This window comes from Aulonocara sp. 'chitande type north' Nkhata Bay, linkage group LG4 (assembly GCF_057382095.1).
Source record: "Aulonocara sp. 'chitande type north' Nkhata Bay isolate Kocher_YH1m ecotype deep benthic linkage group LG4, A_spYH_male_GT1.1, whole genome shotgun sequence".
NCBI classification, from domain to species: Eukaryota; Metazoa; Chordata; class Actinopteri; order Cichliformes; family Cichlidae; genus Aulonocara; species Aulonocara sp. 'chitande type north' Nkhata Bay.
The window spans coordinates 22666889-22686806 of record NC_141347.1 but is presented as its reverse complement, the minus strand read 5'-3'; the positions used below and the strand labels follow the sequence as shown (position 1 = coordinate 22686806).

General features: G+C 42.7%; 1 protein-coding gene and 1 long non-coding RNA gene across 2 annotated transcripts; one reads left to right on the top strand and one right to left on the bottom strand.

The window, feature by feature from the left end:
• The first annotated feature begins 1043 nt into the window (after positions 1-1043).
• Positions 1044-5203, top strand: LOC147332565 (uncharacterized). The gene is made up of 2 exons (XR_015128822.1): positions 1044-2320; positions 2774-5203. It is a non-coding gene; the product is annotated as an uncharacterized LOC147332565 (long non-coding RNA).
• proza (protein Z, vitamin K-dependent plasma glycoprotein a) lies at positions 4922-11420 on the bottom strand. The gene is made up of 9 exons (XM_086289182.1): positions 11260-11420; positions 9956-10090; positions 9518-9657; positions 9374-9398; positions 9178-9291; positions 8953-9084; positions 7377-7492; positions 7149-7266; positions 4922-5879 (listed from the first exon to the last, which is right to left on the bottom strand). The coding sequence occupies exons 2-9, from the start codon at positions 10032-10034 to the stop codon at positions 5347-5349; spliced, it is 1257 nt and encodes a 418-aa protein (XP_086145308.1). The 5' UTR covers positions 10035-10090; positions 11260-11420; the 3' UTR covers positions 4922-5346.
• Positions 11421-19918: the final 8498 nt, after the last annotated feature.

The following is a 19918-nucleotide window of genomic DNA, read 5'->3' as shown; positions in this document are numbered from 1 at the left end:
AGTTTGTAGTATGCATGCTTGTTGTTTTTGTCTTTGCACTAGGATGATGTCGGCGTAAATGTGCAGTCATATTGGTTGTGTTCCCACTAGTGCTGTCAGCGTTAATCTCGTTGAAATGACGTTAACGCCACAACACGGCAAATCTCCGTTAACGAGCTACCCCTGCGTAGGGCTAGACAGCCAACACGTTTATGAGCTAACTGCGCTAACACACTAGTTCCCACCCATGTAATTGAGCATTGCGTGGCACATCCAACATACTGTTTTACTTTAGTCCATGACGCGCTTACCTTCAGGGTCATATGTCACATGAAAACCAAAATAATTCCAAACGCCAGATCTGAATGAGGGTGGGGGAGGTTCAATTTGCCATGTTGCAAGGAGAGCTTAACTTCTGTCTTGCTAGCTTGCCCTGCGCTCTTCCTTCTGACGATGCTGTCTGTGTTGAACGCTCAGTGGATCTGCGCTCAACAGTGCAGCCTAGGCCTAGTAGTCGAACGCAGATTCACTGAGCGCTCAACACAGACAGCATCGTCAGAAGGAAAGTTGATAAAATAAATTACAAATTTTGTATTGTTCGATACATATGCGTACCGAACCGAAAGCACTGTATCGAACAGTTCAATATCGATACGAGTATTGTTGCACCCCTAGTAACTATATAATTGTAGCATTTCTTCTGTTCAGCATATGTTAGCATGCGAGCATGATGGTAAACATAGTAAGCATTATACCCTCATTATAGTCACTGTGAACACGCTGATGTATTTAGCACAAACAGCCTCACAGAAGCACTAGCGTGGCTGTACACAAACAGCTGAGCTGATATCAGGGAGACTGCTGCAGAGTTATATAAAAGTCTACAGCCTGTCTCATATTTTCTCTTTCAAACACTTCTTTCAGCCCTTGCTGTAACCTCTCGAGGTCTCACGTTACCTCCACTCTTCTGCACAATTACCCAATGAAGTAGAAGCTACTGTGTTTGGCGTGCGGATGAGTTTGCATAGGGGTAGGTTAGGGGCGGGGTTGGGTGGAGGGGGAAAGCTTTTGTTTTTCTTTTCCTTTTTTTCACCCAATCTGACTGGAGAGTTCTCCATATGTGTGAAGTCCTGAAGTGAGAAAAGATTGGGGACATGGATTTTGGGGTGGGGGATTATTGGACGAGATCACAGGGATGCCTTTACAGATTGCATGCAAAGCCCATCAGATTTTAACACAGTCAATCTGCTTTCAGTGTGCAGACATAATGCTAACCCCCCATGTGTGGATCAGACACCACACAGACAGATAATCCTTCCTAAAGTCTGTCATTTGATGTCGACCCCCCATCCCCAAGAAAGGCATCCATGTGTTATGCATACTTACATGCATGTTCTTGCACACACTAGCAAGGATTTGGGGTCACAGCATGCAAATGCTCTTTGGGTTTGGGGGTGTTACTGATTTAGTACCCTGGCCAGATGCAAACACACACCACTGACACAGTGTAGTCTGAATAACAGTGCACAGCAAACCTGTCCAATAAAAGTAACATTTGATTTGTGTAGAGTAAAAGCTTCCCTAAGTAATAACAACCCTGTTAATGTTTCATTCATATCTAATATACTTTAAGTCCATCAATCCATCAGCACAATAGCAGTCATCTCTTCTGTATCAACACAGCAAATCTCTTCATCTGCTGCTCTTCATCTTTGCGTCCTTCTCCATTTCTGCACCTCAGCACTTTACTTCTCAAACATCTTCCTCCCTCTCAGCATTCCCATCACGTCCTCGTCTCCCCATTTGCTCAGATTTGAGGTTTTATTCTCGGGGTAAGATGCAGTGACTGTTTGATATGTAACTGATACATTTCACAGTTCTGCAGCTCAGAGGAGAGCTGCACTCCTTAGCCTACACCTTGCTCGGTGTGTGTTTTTGAACGACTCTGTGAGCTCGATCACATAAACGGAACTGTCAGAACGAGAGAGCGGGACCAGACTCAGGAAGGAAGGAGCTCTGCTCACATGAATCTCCGCTGGACGGCCCAGGAAAAAGGAGCGCTGCCATTTTTGGGAGCAAGGAGCCATCTCCTAGGTGAGTGCCATAGCAACAGCCAACGTGGGCCCCAGCTTTCCAAGCTGTCCTTTTCAAGCTTCCAATCAAAAGTGGCAGGCCAGGTTTTTGTTGTTATGTGGCGTCTCCTACCCTCTCTCTTGGCCATTCTTCTGCCTCTCCTTTTCTCTGCCTCTGTGACATGGGCCTGGCCTTGTTCACCAGGGAGGCTGTGAGAAGACTGTAGAGGGAGAGGCTCTGTGGGAAAATGTTGCCAGACAACACAGGGGTATGTGACAGCGAGGGTAAGCTAATATTGTCTAAGTGGGGGGAAAGGGGTATATTAGACGTTTAGATTGTCAGATTGTCAATAGTCCGCTACTGTGGTATGTAAATTATGCAAACTGCAAATTTAACGCTTTAACTCACACCACAGAGCGTCATATTTAAACACAAACCAACATGCCTGTAAATTAGTTTACGTATAAAATAACTGCCCTGATTCCCTCAAGTCTGTCAGCTTCAAGACTTTGTACTTGTTCTCAAACATACTTTTAATTTTGCCTCACGGTCCCATTAAATATTTTACCTTAGAGAAATTAATTTTCTAAACATCCTGCTATTTTGTGGGAAGATCACGTCTTGAAATCTCACTACTTTCTGAGCTTTTGATTTTGGTTTTGCTTGTCAGGTTGTTTTTCATACAGTTAATGTGACTTGTGCATTTTTTATTTATTTGCAGATGGCGGATGGTGGAAGATGGTGACTCTGTGTGTGGACTGGGAGCTGTTTTAGCAGTATAATATGTTGCACTTCACTCCTCCCTTCCCGAGGAGCTTCTACCCTGAGGATGGCACAGTAGTGCATTAAATAGCTAATCTGGTTGTTTGTATGTTGTTTGCAGAGCATGCATGTTTTTGTGCCCTTCCCATGCTTGGTTTCTCTCCAGGGACTTTGGCTTCCTAACTAAAGTCCAAAGGCAAGCTGATTCTGAACGGGCTGTGGTCCACCAGCCAGCAATGCTAGTCCATCACAGGCTGACAGACAACCATACACACAGCTCTGTGGTTGTCTGTCAGCCTGTGATGGACAAGCAACCTGACCACATGTGCGCCTTGTTTTCCCCTGCTACAAACACAGACAGGTAATGATTCCTCTTTATAAGAATGAGATACTTTCAGCTCTCCTCTTGTCTCCTAGGTCAACATGAGTTTTTACACCAGATCCCCTTCATGATGTAACCCCAACAGAGATTTGCATCTCCAGCTGGATTCGATCCAGAGACCTTTTGGTTGTCGAGCGAATGTGTAAATCATCCCTCATAACGAAACTAAAAGTCTTGATCTGACGTCATAAATGTAGTCAAGTAGTTTTCTGAGATAGTGTGCTGATCACTGATCAAAGTAAAGTAATTCAGGCTGCAGTGGTTGTTATTTTGAGCGTTTCTGTATTGCCAACTTTAATGTTTAAAAAACAGAAAAGGTGTTGGGCTGAAAGCTCGCATACCGCAAGAAGCCACTTGCACACCTGCTCTTCATCAGACCATGAAGACGATGACCCTGATGACACTTTGGCTTCTAACCAAATGGCCACAAAACTAATGATACCCCCATCAGCCAGAGTGGGTAGTGCTAATGAGCAAATACTATGCTAATATGCTGAATTAACATGTCAGTCTTGGTTCTACATGATAAACAGCATGCTGTTACCGTGTTAGCATGCCGATTTAAAGATGTGTTCAAAGCACAGCATCACAGAGCTTCAATATGAAACGTGGAAATGTGGTTGGTGTGGCAGAATTATATTTTAAGTATTAGTTCGTAATTTTAGATTCTTTGCTGTTGTTGATGTATTACAGAGTAATGGGCAAAAGTCTTGAGCCACCCGTCATTTCTTTATATTTTACTCCCAAGGAGCCAGAGCAACAATCCTCCAGGCTTTCTGAAGGTCTTCCAAAGTTTTTCTTTGGACATTGGCTGCTTTTTTACAGATTTTCAGTACACTTGTTGTACCTGATAATTTTCAGAGGAGTGTTTCTTAACACTGACCTAGGAGTTGTCCAAGCATGAACAGGACCTGAGAGATGGATCTGGCCCTTCAGTTGGTCTCAATGCAAGGATGGCTCTCCAGCAGCGATACTTAGGAAAGGGAAGTGGGGAGAACTGGACTGTAAATGAGTGGCAACAAGTCTTATGGTGTGATTAATCCAAATTAGACATTTTTGGTCAATTTGTACAGAGAAAGTCAGGACAGAGATAGAACAGTGAGTATCTACAGCCATCTGTAAAACATCGGAGACTTTGTCATAGTTTGGAACTGCATTTGTTGGAGATTTTGTCAAAATTGATGGAATTACCGGTATGAACACAGAAAAGTACGATCATGCATCCATCTGGAAAGTATCTGATTGGGAACAATTTCCTTTTTAAACATGACAATGACCCCAAATACACTGCCAATGCTGTAAAAAGCATAACTGGATGGAAAAAACATACACTGAAACACTATCAGTCATGGATTGGCTTCCACAGAACCTGGACCTCAACATTACTGCTATCTTCTTGACAGATAGAGGAACAAAAGGAATCAAACATCCAAAGAAGAGCTTTGAATGTTCTTCAAGAAACCTGGAGACCTATTCCTGAACACTCCTTAAAGAAATTAGAAGAAACAGCCTAAGAGAGTTCAGACTGTGCTGAAGAATAATAAAGAAACAGGGATCAGCCCAAGACTTTTGCACAGTCGTGTATATTCATTTGACATTAATAGTAATGCCCACGTTCTTGTGTTTGATGATCTCCCACAAACTATGACACATCTCAAGCTTTATATGTAAAGTTCTGAAATAATTATAACCTCTTATAACCACAATGACAACGCTGACAGTAGGTGTGGTGTTACACTTTATTACATTCATACAACAGTGATGAGTAATAGTCTTATAAGGTGCATGTCAACGAGTACAGCGCTCAGAGGTTATTAAAACGGTACGTCCACATCACAAAACACATGCTGAATAATTCACACATCTCTCACCGTTTCTGCTGTAGTTGTAGGATACATGTAATGAAAGCTTCTGTCTTTATGTAACCAGAGAGCCACCTTGTGGATAAACGAGACACACCAAAGAGGAACGGAGATGACAGCATATATGTTATGTTAGTTATTAAAATTTTTTAAATACACAAGGACAAGGATAAAGAAGAGACTAAGTTAGAAGGAGGAAAATATTCAGTTTCCCTGTTTTATTATTTATTAACCTGTATTATCCTATTCCATGATCAATAACCTCAGTGTGCTCTCTGACTACCGCTCCTAACGTGAACCTATTCTTTGCCGCAGCCAGCCGAGGTGGCGCGACACCTTCTGGAAGATGTATCCTTTGCTGCAGTCGGCCCCTGTTGGCTGACTCACCACACCAGTGAGGAAGAACACGTCCCTGTACAGGGTGAGCAGGGGGCTGCCGGAGCTCATGGTGCAGCCGGCGCTCTCACGAGGTGCAGTGCAGCCCATCTTGTTGGTCATCAAGTTTCCGTGAGTTTCCAGACACATGGGAAGCTTGTTGTACACCAGGGTGTTAAGAGTGAGCGAGCCCTGGAAAGCAGACCCCTGCTGTGGTTCCTTCCAGCCAGTGACCACCGTTGTGTAGTCACCTGCCATCAAAACGCTCTCAGCAAAGTCTCGTTCTGGCAGACAGGCAGCAATCATGTGTCTTTTAAAGATGATGCGGTCGCGGAGCTCAATCACAGCCAGGTCGTTTTCAGGGCGACCTTCCACATAGCGCGGGTGGACATGAATCACTTTAACATACAGCGTCTGTTGGTCAGTATTACTGCTGCTGTCTTTACCTGTGCAGGAGATAAGGAAGGGCGATGATGTTAAAAGTTCTAAAAATCGAAAAACCGGCATGCAGCACAAGATTTACTGCACTTCTGTGCTCGAGTTCAGTGCAGAGCTGTTGCAATAATTATATTAATAGCTTGATTATTATTATTATTATTATTATTATAATTATTAGATTATAATTATTTTATTACATTTTAAAACAGCAAAAGAAACCATATTTAAATAAACACTAATTTGCTGATGTAATATTCATGATTTATAAAATGACAATTTTGGAAACTTCTTTTTTTGATCGATTTATTCTGTAATTTTATTTAACAACGATTATAAAATGGTAGAATTTTTCAATTTGTGGATTTGTGTTTATTTAGGTAAATGCTATTTGTTCTGAGCAGACAATGTGAGCTAAATAAATGTCGGTCTTTGATAATAAAACAGTTTTTACAGTTTTTACTGTGAGTGTTTGTGCTGATATGCAATGCTGTGCATTCTGGCCAGTTATCTCCACCTTTATCTTATTAGTCTGTTTCCAGAAGTCTTGTGCTTTCTTCAGTTATAAACCTAAACTGTGCTGCGTCTGCTGACTGAAAAGACTTTTCACTTAAATATTTATATTTTAAGGCACATGCTGGCTTCTATACAATGTGCTGACATGTATGTGTTTTCATGCCATTAAAAAATTATAATATATCATCACAGGTGGACATGTAACATAAACCAAAAAAGAGACAAATTTGTTCTGAATCTGAAAGGAAAGCTTGGATAGGTCCCTCCACACACAGTAACATCCATGGTACTGTTATTATTTATCCTCCTGAGAACCGAGGGGAAAATTAATCGTTGGATTTAATTTTTTTGTGATGTCCTTCCTCTTTGGAGCTGAAAGAGGTCACCCAAACACATTAGATATCAATGGAAAGCCCAAGATGTCCTCTATTTAACACATCAGGATTTAGTAGGATAGCTTAAATGAGTCTGAAGATATAAAGACAGAAAACAAATGTCCATTACAGAGGACATAAACTAATTGGCTGGTTCTCAGGAGGATATGTTATGGATTTCCTTCATACAGGATGGAAATCATTACAAATGCAAACACCCCCCTTTTGAATCTATACTTAAACATTTTGTATACATATTATGTACATTTTTTTTATTATTTTAGATTACATTTTTGGGGGGCAATGGAAAACTAATTGTGTATTATAAAATGTACAATACATATCAATCACTACCTACTTGCAGTGTTTGTATAATCTTTGTTTACTCACCAACAACCACCTGGAAGGATGAGTATTTTTTGGCACACTGAGCTGTAGTCAGGACAAAGTTCTCCTTCAGTATGACTCCGCTACAGAAACCTGCAGACTCTGAACTCACCAGAACAGCCTGCAAACAGCACGACAGTTAAGACCCTGCATCTCTTTTTCATACCTTTGAGAAACGCACACCCACACACTGAAATCATTGTGTCTTTATGTTAACAAGTGTCCTCCTACCTGCCACGGACATTCTGATGACAAACAGGCAATTCCTTCAGGGTTGCTGGTGCTGATTCTGGACAATTTGCCTTGCAACTGTTGTAGACGGACCGCCTTACCGCAGGGGTACTCGACTGACAGAAGGAGATGATTATGATTATTTCTTTGACTACATTATTTTTGAAGTACGACGGGCATATCTAGCAATAGTTTTTGTAGTCAAAAGCAGTCTGTGGGGAAATATCAGAAATCCTCTTTTCATCTGAGCTGGCTGGATGGGTGTCTTGATTATATCTTTGACAGCATCATGTAAGCGATACAATGTTAGAAAAATGACTGAAAAAGTAAACAAACATGGGCAGATGGGTCTCTTGTCTATGCCCTCTAAGAGAAAACTGTTTTTTCCTGCTCTAAATGCCATTTTCACTTCAAACCCTTGTGCTGTAATAAATTCAGCTCTTCATGAGGCACTATGGAGGTGTAGGGGTCCTCCATAGTACCTAATAACAGCAATTTTGCTTTGAGGCAACAATGCTGGTTGGTTGGAGGCTGTGTGAAGCTGGCATATTTTCACTGTCCCTGTGGGTTTTCCCCAGTATTCCAGCCTCTTCCCACAACCCAAAGACAGATTGTCAGATTAAGCAGAGATGCTAAATCGACTGCGGTACCCTGGTGTGACCTCATTTTTATGCAGTGTAAAAATGGTCACAGAATTTCTAAACACAGCCAAGTGGTGGAGGGTGGCCTCCACCACTTGCCCTTTGGTGGCCTCAGCATCACCTCTCTTCTGGCTTCATTAGTAGGTGACATGCATCTCGCACTGGGGCAGTTAGCAGCCAAGTGTGAAGCAGCAAAAATGACAGATAGCACCTCCTAGTCTGAGGCCACGATTCCCACTTCAGGTCAGGGAAAAACTGGTACCTGAGAGAGGGAGTTCAAATATGTCAGGGTCTTGTTCATAAGGGTGGAGCGGGGAGACTGACAGATGCATTGGTGCAGTTTCAGCAGTGAAAGTAAAATGAGTATATCTGAAGAGAGAGCCAAGTGTCACAGTTAAGTGTTGATTGATTTACATTCTCGCCCTCACACACGGCCACAAAATCTTTGTAGTCACAGAAAGAATGAGATTTTGGATGCAAAGAATGGAAAAGAGATTCCTCGGCAGGGTGGCTGGGTTCTCCCTTAGAGACAGCAAGAGGAGCTCTGTCATTCAGGAGGGCCACAGAGTGGAGCCACTACCACTCCACATCGAGGAGTCCTTAGTATATCTACTGTGGTGCTATTATATATATCTCAGCTGGCCTTAGTGATCTTTGAAGAGCTGGAGGAGGTGGCTCACTGAGTGGGTCTGTGCATTTATGCTTAGACTGCTTTTATTGCAGACCCACATAAGTGGCAGAAGATGGATGGATAACCTTTATGTATTGTTTTGATGTACTGCCAAAGGTTTTCCACCACCCACAATCACTGGCAACTAGTAATCTGCCATGTTATTCAGTAAATAATAGACACAGGCATAAAACACGGATTTTTTTTTTCAAACTCGAACAAAGAACATGCAGAAAAAAGTAATTTCAATACATGACAGACGTACCTTGAGGCACACACTGTTTCTTGTCTGTGTTGAGCTTCCACCCACGGGCGCAGGAGCATTCGTAGGATATGTAGCCGGGTTTACAGAACTGAGAGCAGCCCTGGTCCTTTTCCAGAGTGCACAGAGTCTCGTCTGCATTGTGAAAACAAAGTGGAAAGCTTGCAGAACTTGAAAAGCAAATCAAAAATGATGTTCACGTGCGAAATCCTGCCGTCTCCTTCTCACCTTTCTCGCAGAGGGCTCCAGTGAAACCCGACTTACAGACACAATCAAAGCCTCCAACGCTGTCTGAACACATGGCTCCATTCTTGCAGGGCTTCTCTGCGCACTGATCTCCATCTGAACACGGAGAAGTTAATAAGCTGTAATGCAGTGCTAATGCATAGGCAGTAATGGACAATCCTTTTAATAATGCACTTACCAACGTAGACTGACCAGAAGATATCCTGGAGAAGAAATAACACGGCACAAGTAAACATCTGGAGCTGCACAGTGGCTTTCTCTTTACAAACAGAGGCGCAAAGGAGGTTTGAGGAAATGAGGAGGGGATTAACAGTGGGCTCACCGTGCGGTATGTGTCTTGGAAGAACTTTCTGGCCTCCTCGTAGCTGCACACCTTCTCCATGCAAGCCTGCTCCAGAGTGGAAGGTGTATTTCTCTTCTGACGGGAGATTAAGGAGGTTGCCTGCTCCTTGTCCAAAAAAACTGAGGGGACACATAAGGTCTCAGATATCATAGCATCAAAGACTCAATATAGCTTAGAAGTACTAAACAGATCATTAACCATTAACTTAATATAAGCCAAATAAGCAGCATCTCACTGACCCAGCACCAAGACGTCTGCTCCATAAAACGACTGACCTGACTTTCTTAGCACTGAATCCCTCTGACATGTTATTTGCTGTCTGCTCTCACAAACCTGACCTTTAAATCTTTGCTTTTTATTACAACTGACCGCTGTTGAGCCCTGTGGAGTCCCCTGGCTCCATGCTGCCCTCCTTACCTGTCTCAGGGGCGTGAATGGCCACCGATGCCCCAGCCAGCAGACACAGCACCGCAGCAGGTGTGGTCACGAAGTGCATGGTGTCACTGAAGTGTATCCCAGCTCTGAGGCAATGTGTCAGTGATGCAGGGACCGCTGTACAGAAAGACACAGAGACAAGCAGAGTTTTTGATGCATGAGGATTTCTGGGAAAAGACATTAAGCAGTAGAAGGACATGCAGAAGAGAAAGAAGTAGGCACTGTTTAATGTTTTAGAAGGCCGCAGTCAGTTAGAAAGAATGAAAATCGCTGCCTGGGTGTTATGAAGCTGTAGTTCACTCAGTTATTGCGCAGTAGTGGCCGCAGCTGGCTCACTGGTTCTTTATAAAGTTAAGCACTTCATTTGGGGAGCTCTCTGAAGCGAGCATACAACAGCACTACCAACCTGCTAGAGAAACTGGTTAGAGATGTTGAGTCTGGATTCTTCTGCGACATTTAGACGGTTGTGTGAGAATTTGCCAGAAACAACATGAAAGCATGGATCCCTCCTGCTTTGTATCAAAGCTTACAGCTACTGCTGGTCGTGCCATGGTGTTAGAAATATTTTATAGGCATACCTTGGGCCCACAAGTACAAACCCAGCATCATTTAAACACCACAGTCTACTTAAGTATTGTTGCTTCTCATCCCTTTATGTCCACGGGGTAGATGGCACGGGGTGCCCATCTACTGATGGCTGCTTCCAGCAGGATAACAAACCACGTCACGAAGCTCTGATCACCTCAAACTGGTTTCTTGAACATGACAATGAGTACGTACTCACTGTACTCTGATGGCCTCCACAATAATCTCAATCCAATAGAGCACCTTTGGGATGTGGTGGAAGAGGCGACTCACATCATGTATGTGCATTTGACAAATGTGCAGCAAATGCGTGATGCTATCATGTCAACATGTTGAATCTATGACACGAAGAAAAAGCAGCTCTGGAGACAAACGTGGGCCCAACCCATAAAATGCACTTATAAACAAACATCTGCCTCTGCCCAACATAAACAACAATATGCTTTCGGTAGCACGTTAATGGCTCTATTAGTACAGTCTTGGCTTTTTATGCTTCTTTCTAGAGGTACATGGTTGGTATTGCAACAAATACCGATATAAAGCAGCATCTACGCCTTTTAGTAAACAGGATGCTGGGCACCTACATGATGCTACACTGTAGCAGAGTCACTGTTTTCATGGCGGGGTGTCTCAGCAGGCCTGAAGGAGAAATTCTACGAACATTAACAACAACCACAGCAGCAGTGCTGCTCCGTACTTACCGCCCCGGACTGAATGGAGGAGCCGGCCCGGCTGATGCTCCTTCGCCTCGGTTGTTCTGAGACACGCAGCGGCCTCGCAGACGGATCGGGCCTGTCGATCCAAAATAACGAGTCCTGATTACATCCGCGCCTGCCCACTCCTTCCCTGACTCCCTCACTGTTTACAGCTTGTACCGAGTCCGATGACTGAAAACAACCACCAGAGGGTGCTGTGAGACAAGACAGAGCCTGGGTGTGCGGATAGATAGCAATGAAGTTGAAGAATAAAACCATCAAAAACTACACCAGAAGCACAGGCGACTAAGATGACAATACAGGCCTGAAGTTTAAAAAAAATAAAATAAAATAAAGGAGAAGAAAGACAAAGTGAGAGTGAATAGTGCCGATGAACTTAAAAGCCTGTTAATAAATGAGATACTGAACAGAATATAAGAAATACCAAGAATTTTTCTTTAAAGGCTTTATTTCAGACACGTTTCACTGCCATCAAGATATTATGAGTGACATAATCTTTGGGCCTCGACTACCTAAACAGCAACGTCGAGTGGTGAAGTTAAGACAACAAAGAACTGCAAAAGTGAAGTGGAGCGTCTGTGTCTTAGACAGTCTCCACCTGACATCAGGCAATGATAGTAATCAAAGGATCCAATAGAAATGCTTGAGAAGACACCAACAGCAGCACACATACACACTCTGATGAGGTCCATTTTGAATGACTCAAAGTAGTGGAGCTGAAGCCTAGCAGGGCCATCTGTCAATCATAAGAACCACACAATGGATGTTTTTCTTTTTTTGTTTGGTTTTTGAGTGACTGATACCAGAAGCTAAATAACAAGACAGATTTGCTCTTTCTTTTTTGTGCTTGGCTGATATTTTGGGAATATTATTTAATAAGTGAGTGTGAGGGGTAAGATTGACAGGTGGATTGGGGCAGATCTGTTGTAGTCAAGCTACATTCCTATGACCCTCTTCTATAGACACGAGCTCTGGGTAGTGACCGATAGAATGAGGTTGTGGATATATGTGGCCAAGATGAGTTTCCTTTGAAGGGTGGCTGGGTTCTCCCTTAGAGATAGGAGGAGGTCAGCTGATCGAGAGGGACTCGGGGTACAGCCGCTGCTCCTCCATATTGAAAGCAGCAAGTTGAGGTGTTTCAGACGTCTGAAAAGGATGCCTTGTGCACGCCTTTTCCTGATTGACTCCTCAGCAGGATGTGAAGCAAAAAAGTAAATCACTTGCTTCAAACCAAAGTGATAGATTAGAGAAGTTTAGTATTTCTAATACATAGAACTAATTAAAACATATGTGTTACTGAATTATTTATAGGAATTTGTAGATATGTAAGTCTTTGTTCTGTGATGTTTCTTTGATTGAACTGCTGTCAGCTTATATCCATGCTAAACGGAAAGTATAAAGGAAACCTGAGAGCTATTGCAGAATCCCTTTGATACTGACTAAAAACAAAAGGGAGAGTTTTCCCATCATTACTGCTGTTACGGCCCATATTTCTCTCAGCGGTGTGATCAGAATGAGGAGGTCCTCTAATGTCTGCACACTTGAGCAAACATAACTGGGTCCAATCTGCTGTGATCAATAGGAGAAGTCCAACTGCAAACAAACACACATCAGCTCAGACAACATCAAACAGCCCTGGTCGAGATTGGGGCGCTACAGAAGGGTCTGATCAGGAGGATCAGACAGAAACTGTTGAGGAGCCGATTTCAAAGAGGCTGAGAATATTTTTTTAGGTAAAGCACACAATTAAACCCAATCTTTTATGCTTCATCGCTGCAGCAAATTACAACGGCAGAATGACTTGAAAGGCATTCCTTTAATTCACGAAGAGTTATGAGCCTGCGTTTAGAGCTGTTGCATATTTAATGGTAAACTTTGTGATTAGCGATAGTTGGTGAAGATGATCAAACACACTCACGCACACAGGCAGTGGTGGTAGTTGCTGAAACTAGGTCATCAAGGCTACATTTTACAGAGCCAAAATCCTTCCTCAGTGGCCTTATTTCAATGCAATTGTTTGTGAGAGCAGTGTAATTTACAGACAGGGCCGTGGGGCTTTAGTCTCAGCTGCAGCAGTGTTAAATGTCTCCATTTCCCAAGTCTAATAACAGAAGTATTATAAGAGCCTGGTCAGACCAGCTGGTCCCTGGTGCTGGGCAGGGGCAGAAGCTGGACCACTTAGACCAGGGAGACTCACCCAGGGGTGGCGAGAGCGAACGCAGAGCCTGCTCGGGCGTGCCGAGCTGCAGCTAGATGTGCAAATGATTCTGATAATTTCCCTGGCGTGTCTGGTGTCCGGTGTCCGGTGAAATTGCTAAAGACACGCATGCATAGTATACACGGGCGCACATGGGATGTGCAGCGTACACCAGATGTGTTACTGGTGTGTTACGTGCGAGCATGCAGGTGTGCTCAGTGCTGTATGCGCTGGCTTAGAAAGAGGAGTAGAGGAAAACTTGCTCAGTCATCCATCCATCTCTTTCCTTCTGTTATGTTTTATTCAGCATCCCCACTCTTGTGTTGTCTCTCACCCTCCCACTCTCTTTCGCTCTTGCTCCCAATTCTTTCCCACTCCTCTTATTATTTTTGAGTGCTGACTCTAAATTGGAGGGTAGCAGGAAAGAAAGGGTGGCACAGCGCTCACGTGTAACCTCGCTGACCCACTCCTCTTCACATCTATGGCCCAATTTTACAGGCACACTAAACAAACGGCTCATCGCACAAGGCATCTATAATTAATGTCACCTGATACTTGACAACTTTGTGATGAATTTAACAGCCTGGTTGTTAAGTCCACCGGACTCCCTGTCTGGAGTCTCTCCCTCTCTCGCTTTCTGGCTTCCCTTCTTTGCTTTAAAGCTGTGCTAGCAACATGTCGATTTGCCTGCTGTTCCACCACTTTGATCCAGACTCAAATGACTTAACATATTATTCTAAATAGGCTTCCCCAGACATGTTTACACCTGCTGTTCAAACCTGGTTACAAAGCATGGTTGTTTACAATATTAAAAAAGTAACACTAAAACCTGGATCTCCTCCCTCGTCAGTTCGTTAGACCAGAGAAAGGACGCTTCTGAATTTATCGATCCTCAGACTTTTCTTTCAGTCTGTCCAACCATACATGTCAGATTTTAACTTTAAGCAGTGCCTGCTAATAAGCATCGGGTACAATAGCATGCAGATTTAGCACTGGATAAGTTAAAGTTTAGCCTCACAAAGTCTGCATGTAGCCTTGAATATTTCCATTTAGCCCAAGATGGCAAATTATTATTTTTCATGTCATTTATACATACGTATTATACAAACAGCTGTAGATGGGTGATATTCAGAAAAAAGCATTGGGACACCTACACATTACAGCTACAGGAGCTGCTCAGCCATAGGAACTAATGCCATGTAGCTCCCCATGCTCAGATTTTGTTAATGTCAGAGGAGGTTTGGAGCTCTCAGTTGATGGCTGGTGACGTATACGAACTGCACGACCCCGCTCTGTAACTTTATGTGATCAGGCACTTTGTGGCGGAGTTGCTGGGACTCTTAAACATTTCCACTTTGCAATAACACCACTTACCACCGATGGTGGAATACCTGCAGGGAAGAAATTAAACAAACTGACTTGAGGAAATGGTAGCATCTCATTTCAGTATCACCTTCAAATTCAGTGAGGTCTTAGACCGACCCCTTCTTTCACACACGTTTATAAAGGCAGACTGCACGGCTAGGTGCATGATTTTACACACATAACGGGACTGAAAACACCTGAATTCCAATATTAAATGGCGTGGCCCAATACTTTTGTCTCTATAATGTACAGTCATGGTAAAAGGAAAGTACACCCTCTGTCATTTCTAAGTGTTTACATATCAGGACATAATGAAAAATATCTAGATCTTAAAATTAGGTAAATGCAACCTGAGATGAGCACAACAAATTACATATTCTTCCTTAAATATTTGCAATGGTATGGAAGCTTGTTCCCATGGCTGAATGATTGGTCTTATTCACCATTTATGCACCATATAGTGTATGTCAGCATATCACTATGAGACACACAGTCTAAGAGCTTCTGGTTCAGAGCTGGTGCTCTTTTGAAGTAGGACAAAACTGTCTCTGTAGGGATGTTTTCTTAGCTTGTTTGGCACTGTACTTAACATTAGCCAGCTTCTCACAACAGATGACAGATGCTCCACAGAAAAAGCAATCAAATAATAATAATACTGCACGATACTTTCTTTGCAGTTGCACATTTAAGTATCTGGTATTTCATGTATTGTTAACAGAAAACCAAAAGGCACACCTGAACTGGCCTGGCCTCACACCATTTATAAACCAGTAGACACTCTTTAAGCCTCTGAGCCGGATCATTGGCACCTTTTCTGAAAATTTAGGCTTGTTGCAAAGAATAAAACAAATAAGATAGCTGTTAACATCAGCACAGCACTTGAATTAGTATTTTTATTTCTGTGGCGTTTGCACTGAACACAAATCACCAACCATTTCTTTAGCAACAACCTGCGTTTGTTTTTTTTCTTTTGTGCATCCGGTGCTCGTTTCGGTGATGACCTGGCAGCATGGGGTCCTGAAACACTGCGTGTAATGATGATGTAATGAGTTAATAACACACGTGCCCTGTAACGACCTGCACAAACCTATCCTACCACTGAACTCATCCACGTGCGTCACCGCAGGGCATAATGGGGTCGGGCTGAAGTTCAACCGCGTTCCATAACTAACGTGTATAACAGCCGTCGTCTGTCCTGGTTTGGTTTTGAAAAATATCACTGCATTACACATCAAAAAATACCCTCACACGTACACAGGACAGTATCTGATGTCCTATATTAAATCTAACTGCAAACAACAACCCACATGCACAACACAATCCCGCCTGGATCAAAGCACCACAAGATTACATGTAATCGAGTTTGCGTGACAAGGACCAATGATGATGTTGTATTAAGTACTGGAAAGCAGGCCAGCTCTAACCCTGTGGGGGTTTTTCACAGCTATGCTACCTACTCTTGAAGGATATCTTCCGTTTCCCCCCACATCTCTCTGTGATTAATTCACGTCATCTGGCTATATTTTATTTAACACTCAATCGTGGAGCTCCCCTCCCTGCATCCCTTGCAGCTCATTTGTTCACGTGTTGCAGAAAATAATTAAAAGCACATGATTATTCCTTTCTTTTCTCTTCTACTCTCGCTCACCTTTTTTGTTCCACTTTTCAAGTGGCTTTTAGCAAATACGGGTGAGCCATTACTGGACACTTTAGCGCTCAATTCTTGCTTTCCTTTACACTAGTGCCCATCTGGGTAGAAAATGCTCATAATGCCATAAATGAAGCTCCTAGCGGGTATAAAGATGATGCTGTGATTCCTTCCCTTCGACAAGTGGTTCATTTTCTGCCACAAAAATCTCTCTTCTTCTCTTTCTTTGTGTGAGACTGTGTAATCTAATCTGCCCTCACCTTCTTATCGCAGACGCATGTCCTACTTTATAAATGATCTAAAGTATGGTGCTCAGACAGCAGAGATGAGCAGGATGCGGCTCTCTGGCTTCAGAACTGAGAAAGAGGCAGCGTAGGCCCAGATTGAGCTGAAGATGGGCAGAAAGAGCAGAGGCACAACTGACAGCTCCCTAAATGGACATGATGTTTCACTGTAATCATGCCAAAACCTTTTTGATGCCTGCTTTCTGCACGTGTAGCTTCTCTTGAAAGCCTAAAAAAGCCTGTAGTGTAATCATAATACGTATGCATATGTATGCTATGTAATCGCTACACTGACACCATCTCATAGCTCACGTTTTGTATGGTTCATGCACTGAGAAATAACGTGGCAAATGACACAGAAATGATAGATATAGCAGTGGGTGGTGAGATCTGAGGGGAAAAAAGACCCTCGGGTGTAATTGTAAATCTTCTTCTTGCACTCAGTTGGCAGTTTATTAGGAACATCTGGGTAAAACTAATAAAAAAGCGACTTCTCTCAGCTCTTCCCTTATTCATAAGGAGTCACAACCCAGTCTAATAAAAGTTAGAATGTTTAGTTTTTGTTCAAGCTGCTTTACAGAGGTGTTAATTCAAATACATTCTCATTTTGGAGGAGAACTTTGTTGTGATATTGGAATAAAGTGTTAGGCTGCTTCACTGGAAAGCTAATCATATTCTCTCAATCATGTTCTGCTGAAGTTCAAAGTGAGCATCACAAAGGTGGAAAAAGGTGATTTAAATGACTTTGAATGTAGCACGCTTGTTGTTGCCAGACAGAAACTGCTGATCTACTGGGATTTTCCCACACAGCCATCTCTAGGGTTTACAGAGAATAGTCAGCGAAAGAGAACATATCTGGTGAGCCACAGTTCTCAGGGTAAAAAATGCTTAGTTTATGTCACAGGTCAGAGGAGAATGATTATACTGTTCAATGAACCCAACAGTGGCTCAAACTAAACTCATTCTAACTAAGGTGTGCAGAAGAGCATCTCTGATGTGGCTGATCAGCTACAGCAGCAGATGACCACAAAGGGTGTCACTCCTGTCAGCTAAACAAAACTGGACGACTGAAGATTAGAAAATGTTGCCTGGTCTGATGAGTCTGGTCTGATGAGTCTTCATTCCTGCTGTACGCGGCAGAAACGACATGAAATCATGGACCCATCCTGCTGTGTATCAACAGTTCATTTTGCTGGTGGTGCAATGGTGTTGGGGATGTTTTCTTGGTGCACTTTGGGCCTCTTAGTACCAACTGGGAATCATTTAAACCCCACAGCCTACCTGAGTATTGCTGCTGACCATGTCCCTCCCTTTATGGCCACACTAATAATGGATTGGATTTATATAGCGCTTTTCAAGGCACCCAAAGCACTTTACAATACCACTATTCATTCACTCTCACATTCATACACTGGTGGAGGCAAGCTACAGTTGTAGCCACAGATGCCCTGGGGCAGACTGACAGAAGCGAGGCTGACATATCGCGCCATCGGCCCCTCTGGCCAACACCAGTAGGCAAGTAGGGTAAAGTGTCTTGCCCAGGGACACAACGACCAGGACAGAGAGCCCAGGGATCGAACCGGCGACCTTCCGGTTACAGATGCGATTCCCAACCCCCTGAGCCACGGTCGCCACACGGTCGCTGCACCCATCTTCTCATGGCTACTCCCACCAACAGAGCATACCATGTAATAAGCCCCAATGATCTCAAATTTCACATTTCTTGAACAAAATAATGAGTCCACTATATTCAAATGAGCTCCACAGTCACCGGATCTCAGTCCAACAAAGCACCTTTTGGGATGTGGTGGATGTGGTCCTGACAAAACTGTAGCAACTGTGTGATCCTATCATGTGAACATGGGCTAAAATCGCTGAGGAATGATTCCAGCACCTCGCTGAATCTATGTTATGAAGACTTAAAGCAGTCCTAAAGGCAAAGTAGGGTCAAAGCTGCAAGACACAACTAATGAGTGAATTTTGTATGAAAATCTTGATCTGCAAATAAATCTATCATAGAAATGTACCGTAAATGGCCTCAAACTCGTACCTAAGTAGAGTACATGTTAAAAATTAAAGTGAAAAAATTAGTCACTGGGCTTTCTGTTAACAAGTGTTGATAGAAGAAAAAATTAAATATATATTTGCTGATATTGTTCACTGAATCTAAAGAGCTGTTTGTTTTCTCCTTTCTGTTCCATTAGAATGATTATGGGTCATTGTGAGTCTTTTTTTCTTTTCTTTTATTAAACGAAGAACTTTAGCGTTCCTAAGATCGAGGCTATTGTTTAAAATTTCCACCTGAATAAAACGTAAGTCAATAACGGTTGCAGAACGGCAGAATGCGGACTGAATGGAAATGAGAGACGCTTTAAAAATTTTAAACAAATCTTTTTGTACTGGTGCAATTAGAAAAACTCCAACAACTATTGATAATAACTTAGAAAATTACTTCTGCCTTTTCAGCGTGGCAGATCAGAGGGTAAACTAACAACCCAGCTTTTTAACCTCCTGAAATTCTCAACTCTGACAAATTTGATGTGTCAAAAACAGAGCACAACAATCCCCGTGTCTTTTTAATCTCAGCATTTCAAAGGCTCCTCTTTCGTGATTCTGCCATGCTTGGCAACATTTGAAAAATAGTTACAGGTCGTTACAGTGGTTTCTTTTCTTTTTTTTAAGCCTAGAACAGCTTACATGAAATTACTCATTACTGCTCTCTTTCTGAAACTCAAGAGCAATTTATTAAATGGTCCAACACTTATCTGTAATATTGTAGCAAAGAGTTTCAGCTACATCGCAATCAGTGGGATGGAGAAAACAGTCTACTATATCTGAGAAGTCTGAGGAATAAACACATCATTTTACACACCAAACAACCAGAGGATCATTTGTAATAACTGACAGATTAATAGAAAATGAAAATAACAGGCAGCTGCAGACCTGCTGTCACACCAACTGATGAACCAGAAATTGGAATCTGTCTTAAGGTGGAATACTTGAGTTTTTAAGAGTCAGCCTAGAGTTCATTAGCACCTTTTAGCTGGAGATTCAAACTGTTCACACTGCATTAGAATTAGACTGTGCAGCCAATCCCAACCCCCATTTCCCACCACACACACACACCTACATGCACACACAAGTCTGGTC